The 27,286-nt window shown below is 41.7% G+C and overlaps 5 protein-coding genes across 5 annotated transcripts; 2 read left to right on the top strand and 3 right to left on the bottom strand.

Annotated features, from left to right (window-relative positions):
- Nucleotides 1-5,847: 5,847 nt before the first annotated feature.
- SERLADRAFT_436378 (uncharacterized protein) lies at nucleotides 5,848-6,758 on the bottom strand (the record flags this gene model as incomplete). The annotated part of the gene is made up of 3 exons (XM_007316679.1): nucleotides 5,848-6,070; nucleotides 6,134-6,408; nucleotides 6,465-6,758. 3 exons carry the CDS (start codon nucleotides 6,756-6,758, stop codon nucleotides 5,848-5,850), a joined length of 792 nt encoding a protein of 263 aa, XP_007316741.1.
- Nucleotides 6,759-15,652: 8,894 nt separating this feature from the next.
- On the top strand, nucleotides 15,653-16,518 carry SERLADRAFT_368125 (uncharacterized protein; the record flags this gene model as incomplete). Its single annotated transcript, XM_007316678.1, has 4 exons — nucleotides 15,653-15,712; nucleotides 15,935-16,257; nucleotides 16,302-16,416; nucleotides 16,441-16,518. The coding sequence occupies 4 exons, from the start codon at nucleotides 15,653-15,655 to the stop codon at nucleotides 16,516-16,518; spliced, it is 576 nt and encodes a 191-aa protein (XP_007316740.1).
- Nucleotides 16,519-16,655: 137 nt separating this feature from the next.
- On the top strand, nucleotides 16,656-17,192 carry SERLADRAFT_436377 (uncharacterized protein; the record flags this gene model as incomplete). The annotated part of the gene is made up of 3 exons (XM_007316677.1): nucleotides 16,656-16,692; nucleotides 16,747-17,050; nucleotides 17,120-17,192. The coding sequence occupies 3 exons, from the start codon at nucleotides 16,656-16,658 to the stop codon at nucleotides 17,190-17,192; spliced, it is 414 nt and encodes a 137-aa protein (XP_007316739.1).
- A 5,452-nt stretch (nucleotides 17,193-22,644) lies between these two features.
- On the bottom strand, nucleotides 22,645-23,865 carry SERLADRAFT_463759 (uncharacterized protein; the record flags this gene model as incomplete). The annotated part of the gene is made up of 2 exons (XM_007316676.1): nucleotides 22,645-23,471; nucleotides 23,538-23,865. The coding sequence occupies 2 exons, from the start codon at nucleotides 23,634-23,636 to the stop codon at nucleotides 23,091-23,093; spliced, it is 480 nt and encodes a 159-aa protein (XP_007316738.1).
- A 480-nt stretch (nucleotides 23,866-24,345) lies between these two features.
- Nucleotides 24,346-27,086, bottom strand: SERLADRAFT_447741 (uncharacterized protein; the record flags this gene model as incomplete). Its single annotated transcript, XM_007316675.1, has 3 exons — nucleotides 24,346-26,701; nucleotides 26,767-26,903; nucleotides 26,971-27,086. 3 exons carry the CDS (start codon nucleotides 27,084-27,086, stop codon nucleotides 24,444-24,446), a joined length of 2,511 nt encoding a protein of 836 aa, XP_007316737.1.
- Nucleotides 27,087-27,286: the final 200 nt, after the last annotated feature.

Raw genomic sequence — 27,286 nt, 5'->3', positions numbered from 1 at the left:
GGTTATTGGGATTATCCCATCTGAGGGATAATCCCACTATGGTACATGGTCTGATACCATGGGAAAATCCCAGAAGGGTGGTATTATTCCGCTTCTGGGATGATCCCATCCTTGCTGGAGCACTTGGGATGATACCAGGAAAAACAAGCTCTTAGCTTTATACATTTACACAGATAGTTGAAGCTAAATGCTTATGTTTTGGGGGTGACTGAAGTGAACTATTTACCAATATGTAAACAACAAAATACCCTATCCTTGCACAAAAATTAATTAAAGTTAATGCAGCCATGTGGAACACGCACAGCTGCACGGAGAACAGAAGAAACACATCTTTCCCAAACACTACCACAATGATGTAGACATTTTATAATAAGGAGAAGCCAGAACATCTACCCAGGAGACAAGAATATGACCACATAATCAATATAAAACTGGAATTTGTGCCCACCGATTGTAAACTATACTCACTTTTCCCTAAAGCAGATGAAGTGTTAACAGACTTTCTCACGGAAAACTATTGAAAAGGATATATTTGACCCAGCAAGTTGCCACAAGTGTCCCCATTCTTTCTCATTGGAAAGAAAAACAGCTCTCTCAGACCTTGCCAAGTTTATTGCAAATTAAACATGTAAACTGTTGAAAACCCCTATCTATTACCATTAATACCCAACCTCATCAAAAAACTTAATTGAGCAACCCTGTTTACAATCTACAATAGGGATACAACAATGTGAGCATCAAGGAAGGCAATGAATAAAATGCAGCATTCAAGTCTAGTAAAGGGGTATTTTAACCCACAGTGATGTTTTTTGGCATGTGCAACTCACCAGCCACTTTCCAACAGTTAATAAACAACAAATTTAAAGACTACATTAACAAAGGGTGGATAGTCATCTACATGAATGTCATCCTTATGTTCAATAATGGTTTGGAATGGCTACAAAAGCAGACTAAACTAGTCCTACAATGGTTAAAAGATATCCACTTTTTCCTACAATTAAAAAGTGCACCTTTGAAGTATCCACAATTGAATACCTTGAGATGAACATATCTCACAATCAGGTGGCCATAGACCCAGCTAAACTTGCTGGCATCCACAATTGGCCAACTCCCACCGACACCCAAGGAATGAAACAGTTCCTGGAATATAGAAACTTCTACAGAATGTTTATTGGACACTATTCAGACTTAGCCAGGCCCCTAAATACACTTCTAGAAAAAGATAAAAAGTGGAACTGGACACAAATAGAAGATAATGCCTTCAAACTAATGAAACAACTATTTCTGGAATCACCAGTAACCCAAATCCCAGCTTCACACAAACCAATGAAAATGGCAGTTGATGCAAGTAAGAATACTACCGGCACAGCTCTTATGCAACCAGACAAAAAAGGACATTGGCATTCATGTGCATTTTTCTCCAAGACATGTTCCCCTGCAGAAAGAAATTATCAGATTTACAAGAACAAACTGCTTGCATAAATCAGAGCCCCAAAAAAGTGGAAATATTTACTACTTGGCAACCCCTATACAATACAAATCCTAACCAACCATAAAATCTAACTCACTGGCAGGAAGCCCAAAAACTGATGCCCTGTCAAAGGATATAGCAGTTAGAACTCTTACAATACAATTACACACTGGAATATGTGCCTGGAATGCAAATGGTGATACCTGATGCCCTATCCAGGTGACCAGATCTTTATGTTAAAACCCCAGATGACAAAAAAGACTCACCAATGGTCCCAGAGTCTGTGTTCCTATATCAAACATGAACACTAATAGAAAACATAAAATTAGCGCTAGATGCTGATGGGAATTTCCCTGCATAAACCAAAAAGGAATATTAGAAACTAATAGAAAACCACTTATATTACAAAGACGAAGTCTTTGTTAAACCCATAGAAGAACAAAAGCAGATAATTATAGACATTTATGACTCCATCACAGCAGGACACCTGTTATGATAACACATTTTCGGACTTTTCCTTTTATTTTCATTCTCCACTTTAACCTTTACTATAGTTTTCACACTTTGTGCTATGTGGCACTTTCCCTTTTGTTCAAACTCCTTCTTCCCTCGTGGCGCTGCCTTTATTCTTAGTTTAGCTACAAGTCTCCCACGCAGTGGAGCTGGTCACACGGGCTGTGCCCCATGACATCATCAGCCACTGCCTTGTCAACTGTATAGTACAACATGTACAAACAACCTGTAGTAGCATACATACCACAATAAATTCAGGAGACTCCTGAGCGAGTCCTCCTGTTGTATCCTCACAACTAACTTATTAAAAACTAAGGGGTGATCCCTTTCTTATCTCTCTACTCTTTGCTTGTTCTAATCGTGCGCCAGAGTAACTAACTCTTGGTTGTTACAACACCCTGATAGAATGAAAACCTAGCAATTAACTGTAACAACCAAAGTTTTAATACTCTGGCGTACAATTCAGACAAAGCTGTAAAGGTAGTGAGGGGAGTGGTTACCCTTATAATAGGACTGAGTTAGTTGTGGGTGAATAACAGGAGGACTCGCTGAGGAGTCTCCTTGATCTATTGGGGTATTCATACTACTACAGGTTGTTTGTACAAGTGTACTGTACAGTTGACGGAGGCAGTGGCTGATGATGTCATGGGGCACAGCCCGTGTGACCAGCTCCACTGTGTGAGAGACTTGTAGCTAAAATAAGGAAAAGACAGTGCAGCGCAAGAAGGTGGAGTTTGAACAAAATAGAAAGTGCCGCATGGCAGTGTGTGAAAACTCCAGAAGAAAGTCAAAGAGGAGAATGAAATTTAAAGGTCCAAAAATTGTGTATTGTAACATTAACCTGTAACAACCAAAAGTTTGTTACTCTGGCACACAACTCAGACAAAGCTATAAAGGTAGTGAGGGGAGTGATTACCCTTAAGATACGACCAAGTTAGTTGTGGGTAAACAACAGGAGGACTTGCTGAGGAGTCTCCTTGATCTATTGGGGTATATATACTACTACAGGTTGTTTGTACATATGTACTGTACAGTTAATGGAGGCAGTGGCTGATGATGTCATGGGGCACAGCCTGTGTGACCAGCTCCACTGTGTGAGATACTTGTATCTAAAGATAAGAAAAGGCAGTGCAGCGTGAGAAGTGGAGTTTGAACAATAATGGAAAGTGCCGCATGGCACAAGGTGTCAAAACTACAAAAGGAAGTTGAAGAGGAGAATGAAATTTAATGGTCCAAAAATTGTGTTATTGTAACATAACCAAGTACAAGAATATGTGAAAGGATGTGCAGTGTACCAACAAGCAAAAGTAAATACGCACCCAACAACTGTACCACTCATCCCAAACTAAACACCAAAAAACACCAAACCAATGAAGTTTTTGATAAAATTGGATAATGACCAGACCAGGGATTGCACCTAGAACCTTCTGAATACATGCCAGCTGCTCTACCAATTGAGCTATATGGCCAAGATTATACAATGTAGGATCTTAAACATAACATGCAACCACAGATATCTTACACAGTATAGCTGCTGTATGCAAGGCTGGCTTACAAATCAGAGCTATTATCCTATGGAGTATTGGTATGTCACAGTATATTCTAACAGTCTTTATTAGTAGACTTCATCACCATTTCACTAGGATTCAATAGCATAATGGGTGGATTTTACTGGTTCAAGACCATCCCCTGCTTATAATAACTCAAGGATAGGAAGAACCACAAGGCACTTCCTATTGTCGAGTCATTGTATCTTCAAAACTTATTACTGTATGTGTTGTTGCAAATAACCTTCAAGGCAATCATGAACACAGAGATAAACAGTTTATGGCGCAAAAAACCACAGACTAGTGTTGATACCTCAAGGAGAGGAAGCACAAGGCCCTTCCTATCTCTGAGACACTGTGCTTGCATATCACTTTGAGGTGTTCAAATTCTGATAAGAAACTTACCTTGGCCACTTCAAGTTGTTTGTTAGTCCTTTCAGCTGAACTTGAGCTGATCCATATTCTAATTGGGAACAAAGGAGAGTGCCTGTAAAATATTTAACGGTTTGCTTCAGCAAAAAGGGTGAGAACTCACCTGTTTCATTGTTGGCCATATGGATGCTGGTGATCATGTTGAGAATTTGATGGTGTGTTGTTATTGATAACAATGCCAGAGGTACTACAAGGGTGCGACATGTGCGTAATACATGTTAGGTCAGCAGTCACATGATGGGTAAGTCAGATTTTTCTGGTGATTCCTACTCTCAAGTTGCTATCACATCTCTTACTACTGCTTGTTTGTGTAGACAATGGGTTTTTTCTCCTATGTTGGGTTCCTCTTCCTACATTATGTTCCTCTTACCACATTGGGGCATATTGCATGGGGAAAGGGTGAGAGGAGTATATTAAGATAAGTCTGACATCTAACACTTTCCATTTTGCTGACTTGTCACCTCATCCCTATATGCTCATTCCCTTAATGTGACACAATTCCCCAATCCTGGCCATTCAAATGCCTCTGCTTGAAAGGCCTCTGAACATGCGGGAGATGGTGGTCTAAAGGAGACAGTGGCACAGCTGATGTGCACCCCTCATCTCTCACTACATCTGTTGTTGTGCACCCTCTCTACTGCGTTGGGAACTGCTATGGCTGTAGAAGCTCCAATGTTCACCACAGCTCCTCTTCCTACTTTTCTGGCACCTTCTAGTGTTGGGACCAGTGCTGCCCCCTCTCAAAATAACACTCACACCCAGTTTGTGCCCACTGTAGTTGTCGATGTGACAGGTCCCACCTCAGTCTATGGGGGGGTTGTTTTCCACATACCTGCAGAGGGTTCTGTGGGGCCTTTGTACATTGTTACAAAGGGGTGCAGGATTGGCATTTTTGCCAAGTGGTATGTCATTCATGCAACAACTCTTTACTCTCACAAAGCTAAAACATGATTATATCCAGGCTATCTACCTCACCACATGTTACAGGCATCAGCTGCTCCATCTTCCCATGTGTCCTCTCCCTCAAGGCCGGGATTCAAAGCATGCACAATGCAATTGAAGCTGGCCAGGTAGAGGTGTTTGTGCAAAGTATATGATATGAGCTAAGTCTGTCCTGGACATTGCTCTTTCTTGTCTGCTGCAGCTTGCTCAACTTCTGGTTGTCGCAGACTTTTTCAGTATTTTTTGTAACCCATTCTTGCAATGACAATGTTCTTGTGTTCCCGCAATATACCATGCTCAACTGACTATAACCATTGCCCTCTGGGGCAGACCTGGCCCCGGCTGTGTCCAGATCACACATTACAGTTAACATTTTGTGCAGTCTTTACAGCAATCACAGAGCGACAATGTACAATGGATGCAAGAGTGAGTAGCACCAAGGTAGCCACGTGACAATATACGGAATGAGCCGAAAGTGCGAAAAAGGAAAGGAAGCGTAAATGTAAATGGGTAATGACTAAAAGGTCCTTGGAAAACGCAGAGGACATTTGTGCTTTGGAAACCTGGAACCTACGGGTCCAGGAATATCTGTGATAAATATTGAAATTGAATATACTTTTTAAATTCAACGAATCGTCGATCGGACACTTAAAAAATCAAGCCCATACATTTGGGTTCCATCCGTAACCAAACATCCACCATAGCGTTACAGACTGGAACCCGATAAGTATCTATAAAACAAGACAAGAGCAAGATAAGAAAGTACACCGCGAGAGGCCTACCTCGTGAAGTAGGACATGAGATATGGAATGGAAGGGTGGCACGATGAATACAAGCAAATTTCAAAATGTGGAAAGCAGTGTATTTGTATCAATTGAAAAAGCGATGCGAGTGACCTGAAATTCTAAGCCCACAATTCGAAATTCACCTCGTTACTTCTGCTTAGTCGATATCCATCCCCCCATTGCCTGAACTTCCAACTCCACCTCCTCTCCGACCTCCTCGCCGCCCACGCCCGCCTCCACTACCTGCACCTCGTTGCCATTTCCGAGATGAGTTCTGTACAGAAAGTTGCTGATTGTACATTTTTGGATCTGTTCCCGGGGGTGCAGTAAGGACAGATGCACGAGGATCCGACGCGATAATTGAGTCCGAACGAAGCTTCCTATATTGAAAACAGCATATCAGCATGACAAGGCACTAGGGCAAAGGAACGAGAAATACGCACGATCCACTCTCTTCACTACTCTCCATGAGCACGTCGACACTTCCCTCCTCTTTTGCCAAGCCTATACCTCCTAATCTCCCTCCAAGACTTGCAGCCGTACCACCTACAATGCGCACTTTCAGTATCTTCCCATCTGCAGGTTGGCCGTCGAACTTGGCTATAGCAGCTGAAGCTGCAGCAGGTATCTTGAACGTCAAGCGAACCGAAACGGCATCAGGAGTAGAGCTTGATGAGAAAGTGGAGGAAATGATAACGCCACAGCGTTTAAAGATTGCCTACAAGGTAAAAACAGAAATTAAAGCTCATAAAAGTCGGCTGAGAATGCACGAACCTCGACATCTGCAGGTGTTGTCCCCTTTACCAATCCCTCAACCTGTACTACATTCCCAACCACGCCAGAACTTGCCCCTTTAATACTTATTCCTGTTCCTTGGCCAGTCGCTTCCCGTAGCGCGCGCTGAGCGAGATGTAAATCTGCCTTCCGTGGTTGAGATGGTGTGGATGTAAGCCGGGCTGAAAGTGAGCGTGAAGATGGGGCATCAGGATCTTCATACAAGTCGTGCGACCAGGTTGAGTTAGGGTCGCCTTTTGGAGGGCGGTTTGAGCGCAGCTGGAGAATGATCATGTTTGTCCATTGGTTGAGATATTCAAGTGGGCAACGACCATAAAGTTGAGAAAACGTGCGATATACGTTACTTCAAGTTTGTAGCGTTGGTAACGAAGCGAGTACGCACATATGGCGAGGATCGATTCGCGTGTTTAGAACGTATGGGTCCGACTGATCCTGTGGCTTCAGTTGGGAGACTTATGCGGTCCAATAGAGACGCCATTTCAAACGGGGATATCTTGTGTTGATAAAAACAATAAGGAGACTCGACAAAAAAAAGATAGGAACAAGGGAACAAGTGCACTTTTGCAGGACAAGGAGCGTAGCTTTGATTGCGATGCAAGCACGAGTTTGAGCCTGTTTGTGGCGCTATTGTGTTTGACGATGTGTATCTTGCTTGGAGTGGCTTGTGCGCACGGGCTTTGGCCTGATACTATCATTGGACAGATGTTGCACTCGTTTTTGCGAGGAGTGAAATTGCTCACCAGTGAGTGGAGCTAGAGTCTTTGGAAGACCACAAAGTAGTTGCTATTTTGAGTTCTCTAGGTCCTAATAATGTAATGTAACATACCTCAGCCGCTGCCCGAGAGGCTATAGAAACAACTGAGGTATTTCTATACTAAACCCCCCACTATTTATAGTCGGAGGTGCTACTCGCTACAGTATAATGACTCCTAGGAGAACAATGGTGACTCCATGGAGTGGTGGCTATGCTCCATGGAGAACAATGGCTGCTTTGGCAGAGACCGGGTTTATCCGGTTTTGTCACCCAATTACCCAGTGGGATAACCCAGACTACCCTGCAGGATGTCCCAAGCAACCAGTGGGGATTCCTGGGTGATTTTTTAAAATATTGCAGGCCTCAGTGTCTAGATATGATGCCAAAAAGAAGAATCATACATTAAAGAAGAGTCTTATAGGTACCCCTTCTCAGATCACATCATTGCATTGAATTATCACCAAACAGCATATATCTGTATTTACCACACATCTTTAGAAAAGCAGGTTCCATTATAGCACATAGAACTAGTAGATATTAACAGAGGAAGTGGGAAAAGCACAATAATTCCTCAAAGTTGAACTTTTAGAGATTATCCCATTTAATCAGTTTTTGAGATATGCTATATATGATTACTCAAAATGGAAATATCCCCCACAACTCTAAGATAACCCATATAATTGTTGGGACACTACACTTCAGCACCCCCAGGAGCCTAGCATTTAGGTTGATCATCTACTGTACATTTATCTACCTACAAGATGGATTTTCCCTGGTCTGTCCCATTGTTTATCTCTGAGATCATCCCAAATCTCATATAAATAGGACATCCTATTATTTGGGATGATCCCAGTTGGGATGGTCCCATATCTTGTGTATGCCCCAATAAATGTTAAGCAATGTGAAACCCTTAAGAAGCCAAATCACTAGCATAGTGGATTACCAGTATAATAGCATGTATGTACTATGATGATGCAGCCTGTGTGACCAGCTCCACTGCGTGAGATACTTGTAGCTAAAAGTAGGAAAAGGCAGTGCAGCACGAGAAGTGAAGTTTGAACAATAATAGAAAATGCTGCATGGAACAGGGTGTGAAAACTACAGAAGAAATTTGAAGAGGAGAATGAAATTTAAAGGTCCAAAAATTGTGTTATTGTAACATATAATGCCTCTCACACAGATAACATATAATATTTGAGATATTCTCTTTTTAACACAGCTCTGTAGGCTCTAGTAAGGAATCATATTCACATTCTTGCATAAAGTATAGTATATTTTCCATATTTTGTACTTCTTGTTCTTTGACACCTTGATGTCAAACAATATCTGTTACAATTGACGTACCAGTACCTACTTACACTTCACCTTTTTCGTACTTTTACTTTTATTTTTCCAAGTCACATGACCAGTCATGTGACTATTTACTTTACTTTACATTTTCGACTTTTCATAGTCACATGACCAAGTCATGTGACACAACACCTGACCAATGTCTAGACTCATCATGTGACCAGTCACATGCTAGACATTGGACTTTAAACTTCATTTACAACTGTACAGTACCTCATGTATTTTAGTATGTATACAGGAGCAATACATGGGGAAGGACTCAGTGAGTCCTCCTGTTGTCTACCAACAACTAACTTGTTCCTGCCAAATGGGTAACCACTCCCACCTCTTCCTCTTCTTCTGAGTGTTGTTTTTGTTGTGCTCCAGTGCCCCAAGACTGTGTCTTGTTGGTGTTGTCACAATATCCTTTTTAGTGAGATTGTTCAATGGTCTCACTATCTTTGCAAAGTTTTCAACAAACCTTTGGTAGAAGTTGCCTAAGCCAAGGAAGGCCCTAACTTGATGTGAGTAGATTCTGGCCATTCCAAAATAGCTTGAACTCACTTCAGGCTACCCAAATTTTAGGACTTTTAGCTTGATCATCTTCTACTAACCTATCCAGCTAGTAGCCCCCCAGGAGCATGGTGCACCAGGTCAGTTTTCATATTGTGTGGGATTGCCCACAGCCCACATGGGATGTTCCAAGTTTTGACCACTGGGCAATTGTAGTTGGGCAATCCCAGAAAATGTCGCATGTCACAGATATCAGGGGTCTATCTGGGAAGTTCCAGCAGCAACATAAGGGGGTAATAGCTGATCAAATATAGTAATAAAATCCAGAAATCTTACACTATCACAGAGTAAGAAACAAAGAAATTCACAGGAAAGAAAATAGTTAAAAGGAAAATAAAATAATTAACAAAAGTGATGAAATATATATTCATACATGAAGAGAAGAGAAACCATAATAGGAGTAAGATGGACATCATAAATTAAAAAGTCCCTACAGTAGCTATAAAATTATTATAGAAATTGTCTGCTTCCATCAAACCTACATTCTATAATATATTTTTGGTACTTAAAGAGGCTCAAGACCTTTACAGAATAACTGGTCAAAATCAGACAATCTTATATCTATTCCCTAGTGAGCTATTTTATTTTCCCCTGCATATCATCATACTACTTGTTTTTTGCTAAAAACTTCCTATAATAATTTCAATAGCACCTAGCTGGATGGTTAGCTTACCTCCTTTCTAGTGTATAAGAGACCTCTTGTAGTAGCTAGAGGTGGTATTCTTAGAATTAACTGTGAATTTGTTGTTTTCACACTGGCTTATTTGGGAATTCTTTCAACTCTCTTTTTTCTGTGTAACCATTACAGTTGAATGATTTGCTTGTGATTAGTTCTTGGTTTTGTTTATGTGTGAAGAAATAACATAGGCACATATTCCATAACCTCAATTTGGCTCTGCATATGAGATTGCTACAGACATTGTTGGTGTCAGGTCTAGCATGATTGCTAACAGGTGTAGTAATTTGGAAGCCAGAAGAATGGATGCATGAGAATAGATATGTCAACCTCAAAATAGTTCTGAAGACTGCTGGTATTTATTTCAAACTTATTTGTGTGGTGGTGACTCAACCAATACCACACTTTGTAGAAAAAGGAAGGTAGGGTTAAAGCCAAGTTTGACTTTAGCTACTATTATAACTACTATTGTCTGACCAAGTCAATAATACAAAGTAACAAATATCATAATATAAAGGTTGGGATTGTATTACATACACTGTCAAATGAAGACCCCAGGCTTGCCATTATTCAACTGTGACATACCACTCAAGATACTCTTTCAACAGGGAGATTATCTAATAATGGTAGTGAGTATAAATTTATGGTGCTGCCCAAGATCATCACTCAAGTGTTTAAAAAGTGTTATATTGCTTTGAGATAATGAAGGTGAAGGTTTGTGCTTGTTACTTCCCACTTTCTAAACTCATGCCTTGTTAAATATATCACTATATCTTTTATGTGATCATTTGGTAATTATTTGCCTATTTAGGGCTAGCATTTTGGCACTTTTAAGCTACAAATAACAAAGCAGGACTGGCTAAGTAATTTCCATTTTGTGAAAGGCCAAATTGTTGAACAGAAACACAACATTTTGATAGGTATTATATGAAACAATATAACAACATGTGCTGCATGAATATTATATACAAGACCCTAGTATACAGAAGCCCCCCCCCTCTATTCCCTTTTTTGTTTGAAGGGGGAAGTAAATGTGATAAACTAGCAGCTGTAAATTGTTTACCTGCAGAAAAAGGGCTGGTGTCTGTATAGGGTGATCAGGTTAGGTGGAGAGTCATAGCTGCTATAGAGTGAACCCATATATTGCTTGCAGCAGCATGTTTATTTTACACTACTTATTTGTGCATTTTAACATCTGGTTTATCTTTCATCTTATATAAAGCTGTTCTTTAATATCACAATATTTTGCTATTAATATCATCTATCTTTTAGCAGTCATTGCTGCTGGAACTTCCCAGATGGACCCCTGATACCTGTGACATGTGACATTTTCTGGGATTGCCCAACTGGTCAAAAACTGGAACATCCCAGCTGCTCTAGAACATCCCATATAGGCTGTGGGCAATTTCACATAGTATGGAAACTGACCTGGTGCACCATGCTCCTGGGGGGCTACTAGCTGGATAGGTTGGTAGAAGATGATCAAGCTAAGAGCCCTAAAATTTGAGTAGCCTGTGAAGTGCTTGAACTTTCTAAGAATCCGTCCTGATTCTGTTCTGGCCAACCATTATACCAAGGAAGTCTACTTCCTTCACTTGAAAATTATACTTTTTGGGTTTGACAAAAAAGTCCCAATCCTATACGTGTTGTAGGACTTTTTGTATGGTCCTGTCATGCTCAGCCTTATCATCCAACTTTGTAAATATTAATAAACTGTCAATATAAACAACAACACAGTTTTACATATCACAAAGATCTTATTAATCATGCTCTGGAAGGTCGCCGGTGAATTAGTTAACCCAAAGAACATAACAAGGGGCTTAAAAAATTCTTGGTGGCATGTGAATACGGCTTTCCAAGTGTCTTCTTCTTTAATACATACATTATTGTACCCCAATCTGAGATTTATTTTGGTAAGGATCTTGGCATCAGCCAATTTATCTACTAGTTGACTGATCAAAGGCAGTAGGTAGGCATTTTTAACTGTGTATTCATTTAAATAACAATAGTCTATAATCATAACTTTTTTTCTATTTTTTTTTAGGAATGAAGAACACTAGGGGTCATGTAACATTTGATTTATATCTCTCTAGTACCACACCCTGAGGAGCTCGCTTGCAGGGTTGGGGCACACATTCTATTTCAATTGGTTGGCAAAAGCCCAACATGGCTCTGGCACTAAAGTCTTACTGTTTGAAAAACTCCACTTAACCCTGTATTCAGGTTTGCACAATGTGCAAGAGAGTAAAAAGAGTGAGTCCTAATGTAACAACCAAATTTTGTATACTCTGTCACACAGCAAAGACAAGCAAAAAAGGGTGAGTGAAGAGGAGGGTAATCTCCCTTAAAGTAGGACCAAGTTTGTTAGAGTAATAACAGGAGGACTCACTGAGGAGTCTCCTTGATCTATCGGGGTTTATATATGTCTACAGAATATTTGTACATATATACTATACAGTTGATTAATTGTACCAATGTGCAAATGAGAAACAATACTGGGATCAATTCACTTTTGTATTCACAAATAAGTGTTGCAGCGTGATTGATATCCGTTTTGTGTAGAGGTCTCTTGAGTCATAGGCAAAGTGTCAAACAAAACTTGAGAAAATTTTTCGGATTATCCAGATGGAGAGAAAATTTAGTCTCTATTCTGTCATCTTTTTTTTCATCAATATTGAGAAAAAAAGATGGCATTCTAGTACTGGTAGATGGTTCAGGTGCAGGAGGTGGTGGTCAAATCTTCCCTTGTCAGCCCATATAGTTATAATTGCCCATCTTAGATAGGGCATTATTACCTGATAATATTACTATATAGACAGAGCCGGCGGAGTCCAGCGGAGTGTGCCAGCCAGGCCATGTTAGACGTAATATTATTGTGCTCATTATCAATGACCCGGCTGGGTGAGACACTGCCCATCCTAGACAACTCGGCTGGGTCAGTCAGTACATTACAGGGTGCTCATCTCAGACAACCCGGCTGGGTCACAGGGTGCTTGTTGAAGACAACCTAGCTGGGTGATAGGTTGCCCCATCTGAGACTGATCATGTTATGCATTTATAGATGTGGAATAGCAGCTGAACTGTCTTGATCTGGGTACATCACTGCTGCAAGTTTGTAGCTATTTGTAGTAGCTCACTCAATGAAAAGGATGAAACCTGGGCACCCTGCAGTTGAATACCGGGAGTAAGTAAAAGCCCAGAAATCTTGTATTACTGCAAAGCCCAGGGAGTAATGGATTGCTATAAAGTCCAGGAACATTATATTACTACAAAGCCCAGGAACACTAGATTACTTCAAAGCCTGGGAATACAAGACTACCATTACATAGTATAATGGACCCTGGGTTTCTATTAAATTGTGGTCCACTATTCTAGTTCCCTCAAACCACTATGTCTAGCCTCTGGGATGAGTCCTTTGCCTGTTCTGAGAACTGGTTCCACATCCTGATTTGCCTCTCTGCATATGCTACATGACTGGGTTTAGCCTCCATTCCAATGACATCTCAAAAACCCTTCTAACGCTTAGCTTGATGTTGAAAATATCACAACACACAATGGGATCTGCACCTGTGTACAGTGATTCTGGACCTTCTGGGCATGCAACCAATCAGTATGCTTTCCAAGTACGCCTTGGTAGCTTAGTTGGTAAAGCACCAGACCATGAAAGCTAGAGTCCCAGGTTCAAGCCCTAGCCAATGCATGTTTTCTCATACTATAAACAAATGTCATAATTTGTCAGAAAATACTGAACTGTCCACTTCATCTCAAGGTGCACCAGAATATCTTCTTCTATCCACCTATTGTACATGGCTTTTTCTTTTAGCCATTGAACCTGGTAAACTGTATCTTATTACTAAATGTTAGCTGTGTGATACCGTGAAACTGTGACCGGGCTGGGGCACATACATTCAGACATCCAGGTCTGTTAGGAGGTGTCACCTTTCAGATCCATGCTCCAAAACCATGGCAATGCAGTGTTGCGGAGTCTGGTTGCATTAGGGTTCATGAGCTGTGTACTTGTCTCGAGGTGGTCTGGTTTGAGCTCTTGATATTTTTATAATATTTTTGCCCGGCACCCCAGAGATATGATTGCACACCGGGCTCTCTTATATATAGATGAGTGGACTTTGACATTAGCTTCCATGTGGGTAACCTCTGCCCAAGCCTTAAACTTTTTCTTTTGAGAGCCCTAGGCCGCTCTTACCTTTGTCCTGAACAGAAAAAACTTTTAACCCAGTAGGATACATATCTGATGCAAGGTGTTATTGGCCTGAACTTCCCGGAGTGTAAGCTCCTGACTTACTAGATGGTGTAGGACTTTGATTTTGCAAGTGCCTTTTCCTAAGTTAGAGAGAGTAACACCAATTTTCTCCTCTCAATAGGCTCATCATTGCCATCAAAGGAACCTGGGAGGTCAAACAGATTTATGTCTTCTGCGTTGTTGTCTTTGTTAGAGTTTGGCTACCCCGGTGTCTTGTTGATAAAGTGATTGATATGGGATAGCTACCAAAGCTTCTTTATCCTAGGGTTACCAGAAGTTTACAACCGAAGCTGGACAACGGGTAATAACCTAGTTTGTTCATGGGGGGTGGAAGTTAATTATCCCTTTTGTTGTGAGTATGCCAATAGTCCTTGTGCTCTGGAAGACTAATATGACAATGGTAGATATGTCCTTGGTGATATAAAGGATAAGTGGTAGTATGTGAATAGAAGTGTGAGGGTACGTGTGAGTTTGAAGTGTTACATGACTAGCTAAAAGATATAGCTAACACTAGGTGTGACAATAATAGTCCTTGCTTGTTGAGAGACTAATAGGATAATGACAACCACAGTCTAGCAGAGGACAACTCATCAGAGGGTGATTCCCAGGGGGACGGTACCCAGGACAATTTTCCAGTTTCCCCATCAGACAATGAGGAAGGAGAATTATGGGAAGACGAGTGTGAGAAATTGATTTTTCTCATTGCATTCCCATCATGTTGTGGTTATCCAATTCATTTCCTGTCACTCCTCTTGCCCTTGGACTAGAGATTACAGCCGGTGTCTTATTACTGTTATCCTTGTTCTTCTTATTTTCCATTTATACTCACAACTTATTGTACTTACAACAAAGGAGAACCGTTGTAGACCCTCGAGAAGATATCCAGATGACATAGCAACAATTCAATGCTATGTCCGGGAATACTTCGGGGGGGTGTTAATCAGCAATGTAGGGTATGAATCAGCGCCTTCTCATGGGCTTACTGATACAGACAATCATACATCTCTTACCAAGACTTTCTCTCACATGATTAGTAAATACAATAGATCAGACCACTTTCCCTTACTTTTTTTATTGGTTAGTTGTTCGGTCAGACCACTTTCTTACTCTTTCTCTTATTCCAGTCTGACCCTCACTGTTCACTATATAAGGAAGTACATACTTGATGTATTATTCCTTAGTTCAATATTAACTTGGATTTGCGCCTATACTGATACTCTTCAACTCTTATACCCTGATTCACCGCCTTTCATCAAGGACTTGACCAGGCATTGAGTTTTGTTATATAGCTTTGTATTTGTTGCCTAACAACAAGGAAGTAATCACAATGGGAACATGCCCAAAAGGACTTGCTCCACCAGCATCAATAGCAACACAATGATGCTTCTGGTAGACAGATCAGTGTGCATCATTTTCTAGTTAAATGGTGTAGCTGTCCCAATGCTGCTTGCTCGGACATTCAGCTCTTGTCCAATGGGTTGTACCCAGCGGGTCAAAAGAAGCCTCAAACAGCATTCACCTTTGCTTTGCTTGATGACTTCTTAATTAATAACAAGGAATGTAAAACTTATGCAATGACTTTCTATTCCAAAATACGGCAGGTGACAAATAGTGCATTCCCGCACAAGGTCCCAGTGTGTCCCTCAGTTCTAGACTTCCCGGTACCTTAATAATATTTCCCCCCTTTAGAATAGATATCAGAAGTTCATGAGGGTGTCTGGCAGTGGAGACATTTGAAATATATGCGTTGGCATGGATTTGCACACTAACCCAGCTGTCACCCTTCCCTGGGGTCTCTAGTATTGTTTTGCCCGGCTTGCCCTCAGCCAGGTATCAATGTCTTGCTTGATTGAAAGCAGGACCCCCTCAGGCAGTATCACTTGAGGACTTTTGTCATGGACAAAAACTTTAATGCAGAGCACATGGAGTCAAAGAACCCCCATGATGATGTCCCATTGGCCAATGGCACAGCATTCTTGATGGCAAACCAACTGTACATGGAGCACCTCAAAATTGCCAAAGAAAATAAAGTGGGGTCTAATTGTAATAATCACAGAGCTGTAAACCTGGCAAACAAGGACCAGCAGCACCTTAATGCTACCGGGATTGGTGCTACTGCCTGTGCCCGGTATAGAGTATTTTGCCTGGGTGCCATAGTGGATTGTCAGAAAGGTGAACTGTGCCCACAAATCTGTGATCGTGACAATTGCTCACTCTTCATAGCCAAATAAACATGGACTATTCCCTATGTCAGGCCTTGTCCTCATTGGCTGAAATCAACTTAGTCATAGTCCTCTATGATATAATGTGCCAATACAGTAAACACTTCTCAAAGAGGGTCCTTAAAAGTCCTTATCCTCAGGTCCCCAGTGGTGTATTCATGTACAAGGGCATTGGATTATTTCATGTGCATAGACATCAAGACATCTGCTTCCCATGATATGCACCTAATTCATCCTCCGGGCCAGGCAGGTTGATGGTGAGATATTGGAAACACTTTGGGCTCCCCTCAATGAAGTCTCTCAAAGCACCTGGGCTATGAGCAAGTCACATAGGCAAAAAATATTGGACAACCACATGAGTGATTCCAATTGGAAGAAGCTTATACAAATGGGTAGGTCCTGGGCATCAATAACTCACCCATATTCATGACTAAGTGCATGCCTAGTCTCGGCACTTTGCAAGAAGTTCAAAAAGGTTCAACAAGGCTTGTCATCAAGCAAACTTGCATTTGGAAATATTAATTCCACTGCAGACTCCAAGAACACAGAGGCCTGGATTGCCCAGGAAAAAAAAGCACAGCAAAACCAGCTGCATAAAGAAAATGCCATGGATATATATGAAGTCTCTTTGGCAAAATTACCCAGCAAAGCAGAAATCCAGTTGCATTTATTGCAACAGGAAACAAGAAATGGAGTGGTTCCAGGAACCACTGCTTGGTTATCAGTGGGTCTGAAGTTGAAAGAGACTCAGTAAGTTCCTGGGCCCCTGGGATCCCAAGAATATATGCTTTTTGAATACTGATTAACTCTACATAAAAGGATACAGCTGCAAATATATGCAAAACAAATAAACAAAAAAGGCACAACCACAGAAAAACTGGAGTTAGAGTGAAGGCATTAACGCCTGCTCTCCTGCGTAGATGCTTTTTACTTCAAGGTTGAAAGTTATCTAGGCAATATTGATGTCGCCAAGTTTCTTGAGGAGGTCCTGGTGTCATACATGAAAAATGTGTCATGTATGGACATGGCATTCCACAACATATTGTACCCCACCAAAAGTACCTCATCTTGAAGTACAAATTCCAATGTACCATGTTACAAAGTTTTATATTTTGATGACTGCTAGTTCTGGAGATATGAGCCAAACAAGAATGCTTGTATCACGCTTACTGTCAGCCACTGGCAGCCACACTGAAATTTGACCACATGGCTTGCACATGGTCAGTTTCTGAAAAGGGAAAGTGAATTTCCCATGACATAATCTGCCTTTTTTCTCAACAACCATTTCGCCAATCACTCTGGTTTTTGGGGAGTAGGTGATACTTTCATGCCCCTATCAGTCTGGATACTTTTACTTTTGGAGGGCTTCTAAATAAGGAAATTCTCCAAAGTTCTTGTTTTACTGGGAACAAGGTTGCCAGGCATAAAAAGTATTTAAGTCTGAACCAAGTGCTCAATTTAGTGAAGAAGAAGAAGGTGGAGAAGAGGATGTGGGACCTTTATGGAGTGAAGCCCGGGCAGTCAGGTTATATTGGTAAACTACAGAGTATCCTGAAGGCAATATTGACTGAGTTTAGCAAGGAAGAGCTAGCTAAACTAAAAGAGAAGCATGAGAAGTGGTATATGATACCCAGAGCTGCTAAAATTAAGGGTAGGAAAGTAGTGAAGGACTTCCAGATGCAAGCGACCCGGGATCTGGGAATGTTGAGTTTTGTGCTCACCACCCATAGAGATACAAATGGAGCCATTTGCATGTCCTTGTAAATAGTCTATGGACCCCAGGTCTCAAACCAGGTGTGTAGTTACTGAAACTGATCACTTTAATTGCAGCCATGAGCAAAATGATGAAGGCGGGTTTGAGCTTTTTAGCAAGGTATACAACCCAACTGGCAAAACATAAAAATATGGGAGGCTTGGGGAAAGTATGCACAAAGTCAGTTTGGTAAGTTTCCAGCTTAATTAATAAACATCATGGAGTACTGAACTGTATGTATCTGATATAGATGGGTCTGTGCCAAAGGAGAGCCTACCAAGTAAGCAGAAAGAAAAGATCAAGCTTCCACTCGATGATAATGGATATCCCATCCTTGTAGATGAGGACCTGCCTTCCCCAGCAACCTTTTCAGACCTACAGGCTAATGTCAGGTCTTTCTCAATAACATATTACCAGATTTCCACTGGAAATATAAAGGCTTCAGTACTTTGAACCAGTCTTGCAGAGCGCCCAAACGACTAAATTAACTCGTGAAAGGGGTATATACATCCGTGGTATAAATTTTGGGAACCATCACATATAACAAAAAAGTAGACCTGGGGTCTGTTGGACTATTGGTATAACCAGCAGAACAATATAAATGTCAAAGTTACCATCAGGTTCAAATCTAGTCTGCACCTGGTAGCCAATAAAGGAAGGGTAAAGAGAATGCAGCAATGAAGAGAGTCCTTCCCAAAGCGGGAATGCTTGCACCCAGAAGCAAATCTATAAACGAGGAACAAGAGGAGATTGAGGGGCTTGGTGAAATTCTAAGCGATGATGAACACTGTGCCGATGTTCAAAACCAGCCCTGGCCCTCCAAGCCAGCTGCAAGGCAACAAACTGTAGCCTTCCAGGGATTAACAACCAGGCCTGGGCCCTTCAAACCGGTGCTTGATCCCATCCTGGCTCCTTCTATCTCGGGGCAGCAATCTGTAGGTGTAGAAAAATTGGACAAGGACAGTCCCTGGCATGCTTTTATTACACACAAGTCTCAGAGGAGGTTCCTCACCAGGTTATGTACTGAGGAGGAATACCTGAAGTTGGTGGATACAGTGTACCAACTACCAAAGGACAAGCCCGGGCCCAGCTCCCAGAGTAATGGCCAGCCAGAGGATTACTTGGACTACTGGTCATCATAAGCCTCATGGGGCTATATCCACAGCATAATTCTATTGGAGATTCATCAAGGCAATGGAACTCAAAACTGGTTGAGGTGGCTCCATATACAGCCTTATCTACATCGCCCGTGGTCCCAGGACAGCCACACAGGTATCAGGGGCCATACAGCTATGGCCCTGATATGTTTGGCAGTAAGAATGATGCTCCAGGACCTTCATACAATCCAATTCGCTGATGAGGATGAAGACTTGATGTGGTCATACATTGGGTTTGCCATGATGGGCAAAACTATCCTCCCATTCTGCAGGGATATGACCACTATAATACAGTATGTCCACCATAGTCTGGCCCTACAAAAGCTATTTTTGTGCCTTAAGGGTCCAACCCTAAGAGGGCGATACTGTTATATTCATGCCACAGGCTAAGGATTCCGAACCTCCAAATAGTCAGAAACCCCCAAGTCCAAACTCCCAAATCTTTGGTCTTCCCAGAATTATGCCCCTTGTGCTCTGCTGCTCAGCATAGCCCTGTACCTTGCTCCCATATAATACTCCAGATATTTGCTCTAATTCCCCTGCCCCGGACTTCCAGTACACCACACATTTCCTCCAAATATTCTTATGTTTCCTTATAGACTCTGTAGTTAGACCTTATGGTACACTCCTCTCACATACAATTTCTCTTTGCTAGATAGTTGTTCACATGGAACCCTGTACCAACATTATGAGTTACTCCTTACAAACTCCACTCCCTCTGATTAGTATATAAGCTGTAGCTTCTGTACTCCGTTCCTGCAGCTTAGATATGTATAAGCTCCTCCACCTTTTTTCCCAAGCCCTTTTCTAAGCTTTCCAGTCCCTTGGAGAAGGACCTTTACTCCACTCCACTTTCATCCTTTATTTTTTCCTTGTTTGCTTCATTGAGTTAGGGACCAAGGTCCGCAGAAGAGCCTAGCGCACAAGCTAAGTAATAAATCTAAGTGAAACTTTAGATGTCAATTTAAGGTGATCTCTAATAAATGTAATTAACATACCTCAGCCATTGCTCAAGAGGCTGTACACCGCAAGCATTAACAACTTTTGACATACTCATAATGGATGAAAAACTCTGAAAGTAGTTAAAATATTTGATTGCATTTTGGACCTACAAAATAATATTTTTTTGTTGGCATATTTCCATTAATAGGAATACTTCAGTTGTTTCTATCACAGCAAGCATAACCAACTTTTGTCACACCCAAAATCAATGAAAAAGTCTGAAAGTAGTTAAAATGTTTAATTGCATTTTGGACCTACAAGATTTTATCGGAATAATGTGTTTTTGTTGACATATCTCTATATATCAACACAAAAATATAGTATACTAAACCCCCTACTACTTATAGTCAGAGGTGCTACTTGCCAAGGTATAAAGACTCCTAGGAGAATAATGGCCACTTTAGCAGAGACCAGGTTTATCCAGTTTTGTCACTAAGCTGACTCCCAACCTTGTATCCTGTTCCACTCCCCCAGCATACCTTCTCCAAAGCTCCAACAACTCCTGAGGTCACAGTTCTGACAGAAACGCAGCAAGCATAACCAACTTTTGTCACACTCATAATTGATGGAAAAGTTAGAAAGTAGTTACAATTTTTAATTGCATTTTGGATCTACAACATGATGTCTTTTTGTTGACATATTTCCATTAATACCATATTTTGTCACCCCAGGCAGGGACTTAATCCGTTACGTAAGGGCCTCAAAGACCTATTCTTTGTCAACGGGTTTGGGACCTTAAGTATCCCCTCGCTGCCGAGGTTTCCCAGCCAAGTATATATATAGTATTTCTAAATACAGTGATACTTGAACAACCCTCTGCAAACCCTCCTGTGGTGCCCTCTGGAGTTTGTAAAATATTTCTTTGTTCCAGAGGCCTTCTAGGGCAATATTTACAGCATTATTTAGGAATCCTTCTGTGAAACCTTGTGAGAACCCTCCAGCCCACTACTGTGTCCGGGTCAATCATCCATATATGGATATCCAGAGCACTACCTCCCAAAACATTACTGCTTTTGGAAACAACTGGCTCCATATGTTTGTTTTTTTGCTATTTCTGGGAATCTTAGCTTGTAGATATCACTTTAAACACCTATAGCATACTTAGCAGTGTATATTAATATTGCTCCACCTGACAGATAGTGTGTTTATGTAGCAGAATACCATTGTAATTCAAAAAACATCGCCTAAAAAAGGAAATAAAAGAGGAAAAAGGGTTTTGGGAGGGTTGAACAGGTTATCACAGCTCATAATTAGGCTCTGGACATTATCCAGACCTTATAAATGCTTTTTTGTAGAGAAAACTGGTGCTTTTTTGCTATGCACCATGTCAGAAACACCAAAACAATGATAAAAATAAGAAAAAACATAAAAAAGCGGAATAAAACATAGAATAGTGCATGATATAATATCATACAAGGTATAATAAGGTTGCAGAAATGTTTTAACATAGTGTATGCATCTTTATGACTCGCATATATGTTAATCAGGCAAATGCATAGACCTCAGTGCTGAATTAAGGTGTATTTAAGGCTTTTATAACAGTAGTGATACTAAACTTCACTTCAACCCACATATCAAGCCCTTAAGGGTAGAATATCCATCAGATAAACATATATGCGAGCCATAAAGATGCATACACTATGTTGAAACATTTCTGCAACCTTATTATACCTTGTATGATATTATATCATGCACTATTCTATGTTTTATTCCGCTTTTTTATGTTTTTTCTTATTTTTATCATTGTTTTGGTGTTTCTGACATGGTGCATAGCAAAAAAGCACCAGTTTTCTCTACAAAAAATCATTTATAAGGTCTGGATAATGTCCAGAGCCTAATTATGAGCTGTGATAACCTGTTCAACCCTCCCAAAACCCTTTTTCCTCTTTTATTTCCTTTTTTAGGCGATGTTTTTTGAATTACAATGGTATTCTGCTACATAAACACACTATCTGTCAGGTGGAGCAATATTAATATACACTGCTAAGTATGCTATAGGTGTTTAAAGTGATATCTACAAGCTAAGATTCCCAGAAATAGCAAAAAAACAAACATATGGAGCCAGTTGTTTCCAAAAGCAGTAATGTTTTGGGAGGTAGTGCTCTGGATATCCATATATGGATGATTGACCCGGACACAGTAGTGGCTGGAGGGTTCTCACAAGGTTTCACAGAAGGATTCCTAAATAATGCTGTAAATATTGCCCTAGAAGGCCTCTGGAACAAAGAAATATTTTACAAACTCCAGAGGGCACCACAGGAGGGTTTGCAGAGGGTTGTTCAAGTATCACTGTATTTAGAAATACTATATATATACTTGGCTGGGAAACCTCGGCAGCGAGGGGATACTTAAGGTCCCAAACCCGTTGACAAAGAATAGGTCTTTGAGGCCCTTACGTAACGGATTAAGTCCCTGCCTGAGGTGTATTTTGTGTGGATATGTAGAAATATATTAACAAAAATATACTATTCTGATAAAGTATTGTAGGTCCACAATGCAATTAAGCATTTTAACTACTTTCAGACTTTTTCATTGATTTTGAGTTTGACAAAAGTCGGTTATGCTTGCTGTGAAAAGTGAGAACCTTTGTACAAGCTCTAAGTATCAAATTTTGCACTTTTAAATTACACTTCGCAGGGTGAAAATTCTCATCAATCTCAATTGTAACTCTACCGCGACAATATTAAGAGTATATGCACCGGAAATTCAGCGAGACCAGAAAATAATCTACGGGTGAAAATGAGGGCAGGGTGTTCGAGATATATATGCAGTCCAATGGGCCTGAGGGGTGTTGTGAGAGCCATAGATAGGGTATCGATAAAAGTGAAATATATGAACATGAAGGAAAGTGATGGGTTCGTGATGAAGAATGTTCAAGTCATTGAAACCTTTGAAACCAATGTAAGGGAGTAGCTTTCTCCCGAGACTTCTCATTTCTCCCTAGTGTTGTCAGCCGTCTATAGCATGAGCGCGCTCTAGCTTGCATTGGTATTGGTGAATACGAGATCGGGGTTTTTTCAGAGGATCTTTTCGATTCTCGATGTGAATACTCAGGGGGTGCATCGTTGTCTCGTCGAACATGCACATCGATGACTTCGTAACGGATTAAATGGGGTACGATGGCAGACCATGCGAATGGGCTTATCCCAACGGCACTAATTCTCCCTCCGGAAATGACGGTGACTGAGAAGGATATTCTAGTCCTATCCACATCGGCAAGTTCGTCCGGAAAGACAGTTCGAGCAAACTCAAGGGCTTGCTAAAGTGACAAGTACATGTGAGCAAGAATTCTTTACAAACGTTAACCTAGTAAGTTTCGACGAACCTCCATGTCCCGAGGTGGCGTAACATACACCATGTTGCGATTGAGACGATAAGTTAAGATGTCTGTGGTTGATACAGTGTTTGAAGAGTTGGATGACATCGCGAGCTCTGATTGTCAAAGCGAACTTGGGGGTTTGGTGAGTTAGTGTAGTGTATTATCGCGAAAGAACTATTCTGTTTTTATATGTAATGATAAGACGATGATGCGACAGCCTGAATGATAGTCGGTGCTGCTGTATACATAGGCTATGTATACAGCAGGTATTATATGACGCCAGTGCTGGACATTCCAGACTGTCAGAAGGTTTTCCGATATCGATGCGGTGTTTCCACTTAACACAGGGCTACCAACTACTAAGTGCAGCTAGGGTAGTATAAAGTCCGATCTCAGGAGGATGCTCAAGAAGGTGAACTCCTTACCGACTATTATTGTTACTAATAGTAAGTATTCGTACACATCCACAGAGGACAAATAAGCCTGAGCGTACGATATCAACACACTGCATCTGTAGAAACTTAAAGTACTGTATCTTCATCCTTCCTTGGAGCCCATGATCGATGCTCTCGTCAATATGGGTCATGCATAACTTTTGGTCTGATGATCACATTCGGCAGCCTGCTCACCTTCTGCTACGTGGCAGCCTTCTGCACCCACAGGTTATCAGAGTATTCGAAAAAAAGCATACTCGGATACTCGGAGTTGCACTGAGCACTGATCATGTTGACGTTTATCCCGGGCCTGTGCTACAATGACTATGGTCATCATTTCCAACCTGTTACGTATACTCGGTTCAAGCTGTTTTCTCAGGTTACAGGTATAACGGATTGTGTTAACAGCGACAACATATGGATTTTAACACATCACACAATACTAGTGATTAACCACCGCCAGTGACAGCTTACGCGCTTACGTGTCAACACTGCCTAATAACCCATACATTCCTACTCCGGGAAGTTTATATTTCACAGCTCTTTGCTGAGGACCTCCCAACGAGTCCACCTGTTCCCTTCCTGTGTTACCCTTTTTCGTTTTCGTTTTCTTTCTTCTTTCTTCTGCAAAAGCATCCTCTAAACCTTCCACGCAAGCCATCCACAGACCATCTGGCACGATACCTGTGCCCAAGGTACCCGGTCTGTTTAAAAGGGAGTGAAAATTTTGGCCAGAGAATTTGTGTACCGTGCAGGGGACTCGATCTGACAAAAGGAGTACTTGTGACAACTGGTGAATAGCTTCGAGCGCTGTTAAAGCCTGGGCGGTAAGCTGAATACTGCGGTTCATAAGAAGTATGTTTTCATCATTCACAGAAGTGGTGGATAGGGTTCTAGATGCAGACGGCACGAAAGACAAGAGAAATGCCTGCGCCTCGTGTCTAGTCCAACGCTCCTTTTCCCGTTCCTTACTGGCCCCGTTGCGCAAGGCTCTAGATTGAACGGTAAAAAGTACCCATCGAAGAGTCAGCGCTGCAAGCAGTTGCTCCGGTGGTAGGATCATGACAGACGTCATGTTACTATGTAGTGCGTGGAGGAAGACCACCATTCTGTCCGACAGAGGCTTATATTGCACGGGCGCCCAGTTTTCTAAACCAAGTACGTCCAATGAGGGTGCTGACAGGAGTTCTCGGATGTCAGGGACCCTGACCTCCTCGGACGCTACTCGAGTACCTCGTCGAGTGTACTCTAGAACACGCTTAAGACGCGGAGGTGGACGAGAACAAGAGCGAGGTGAGATGGACTGAGGATGTATAGATTTAGTAAGTTCGTCGTCTTCGGAGCCGCGTAGTTTCTCTAGTTCTCCACGCAAAGGAGCAAGAAGATCGTCGTCAGAATGCTCTTCAGCAACGTCTATTAATTCATCTTGATCGGAATCTTCATCATCCGGTCCTTCACTCGCGTTAACTTCATTTTGTACATCTTCAGATGCATCAGGTAGGCCACAGCCGTCCTCAAGGATAGCATACATCCACTGGCGTATTGATCGGCTGATACTCCTGCCAACATTTTCAATGTCGGGGTTTTCAAGGAAAATGCGAGGCCAGTATGTGCCGGTACTCAAAATGTCCATTATTTTTGGCTGGAATTTTCCAGAACGATATGCCTGCACGTACATCGCTCGGATTTGTTCGGTAGGAGTGACCATATCTCTGCTCTGTTCCGAAATCTGGAGCGATCGGAGTAACAATGAACGAGAGAATAAGGAAGGTAGAGGACAAGTATCCTGTTCATGCAGTGCACATATATCTGTCGCCCAAAGACTTTCGGGACCCCGACCGTCTCCATCGTATTTATCGATAGCATATTGCAGAGTGGCGTTTACAACTCTGTCAACCACTGCATCAGCTTCTACGGAACCCACGGAAAATGGTGACCGAATCATCAGCGAGTTTACAGTCCTATCAATAAGATCCATGACACTTCCGACCTGATGTTTTGCCTTCGCTCGTTTCTGAGAAGAAGCCGATAGGATGCTATTTAGCGTGGTCGCCACTCGAGTGATACGTTGAGATAACGTTAGATGCCTTTCGAAGAACAATGACTGAACATTCCTTTGCGTGGATGACTGGTTAGAGAAGTCGTTACCAACCAGAGAACCTAACAACGGGAGAAGTGTAACAGGAATGTTTAGATGAGATGCCAACGCGGAAGGGGAGTACACCGAAAATGACAATGTGACATCAGATGTGTTATCAGGCGGGATAAGGCCTCTTGATGCCTTCTGCTCGCTAGTGACCTTGTTCCTTGTCTTTGTTTTGCGAACCGGCTGGAACCCGCCATCTTGCTCATCAGGTAATGGCTTTTCCAGCACGGACGCAATCCATACCATTTCTTCCAATGGTATATAACCACGATACTGGTCTGTGTTGAGAATAACGAAGTCGGAGTCATTTCCAACGACGTAACCGCCGAGTCTTCCAGCTAGTTCGACGGCATAAGGATCACCTTCATTATCTGCAAAGTGAATTTCGAGCTTGAACGTTGCACCAGCAATCTCTTGTAGGGCGTGAAGGCATGCTTGGTATACAAGGGGGGGAATAATGCGAACTTCATGTAGAAAGCGGGGAGTAGAACGAGAGGCAGAGGAAGTGCGAAAAAACAGAAGGGAATGTTGAATATTCGATTGATTCAACCGACTTACGAGGGTCGGTATCTTTAGTTGAGGAGCAGCACCTACGTTGAGATAATAAGCATCAGTGAGCAGGCCCTGTCAAAACTTTCACACACAAGTCACATACCATCAAAGACGAAATATAGTTTCATTCCAACAGCAATCCATGCTTGAACAATACGGACAACGAATTGCGTAAATGCATCGTATTCACCCCCATATACCCAAGGCAGTCGAGACTGATCGTATAACTCATAGATAAAACTGAAAAATTACCCATCTCCAATCGTTAGCAAAGCAAAGGACAACACTATAAATTGCAATGACATACGACCATGCATCTACCACAATTGGGATGACATCCAATGGATTAGCAGACAGCACGATAGTCTTCGCAAGAACACGCTTGTTCTCTCGCAGGAATGTTGTTAGACCATGAACACCCATTCCAAGTCCATAACAAAACACAAGGCGATGGCTGTTGTGGGGAGAAAGTCAGACTATCCGCCGTGTGGGGAAATCTGCGGATCACAGGATGATTGAGGTTCCGAAAAATAAAAAATTTATGACGGAAGGGAGATTCGAACTCCCGCCCCGAAAGACCAGATCCTGATTCTGGCGCCTTAGACCGCTCGGCCATTCCGCCA

Source organism: Serpula lacrymans, assembly GCF_000218685.1.
Source record: "Serpula lacrymans var. lacrymans S7.9 unplaced genomic scaffold SERLAscaffold_5, whole genome shotgun sequence".
Lineage (NCBI taxonomy): Eukaryota > Fungi > Basidiomycota > Agaricomycetes > Boletales > Serpulaceae > Serpula > Serpula lacrymans.
This window is presented reverse-complemented; position numbering and strand designations above follow the sequence as displayed.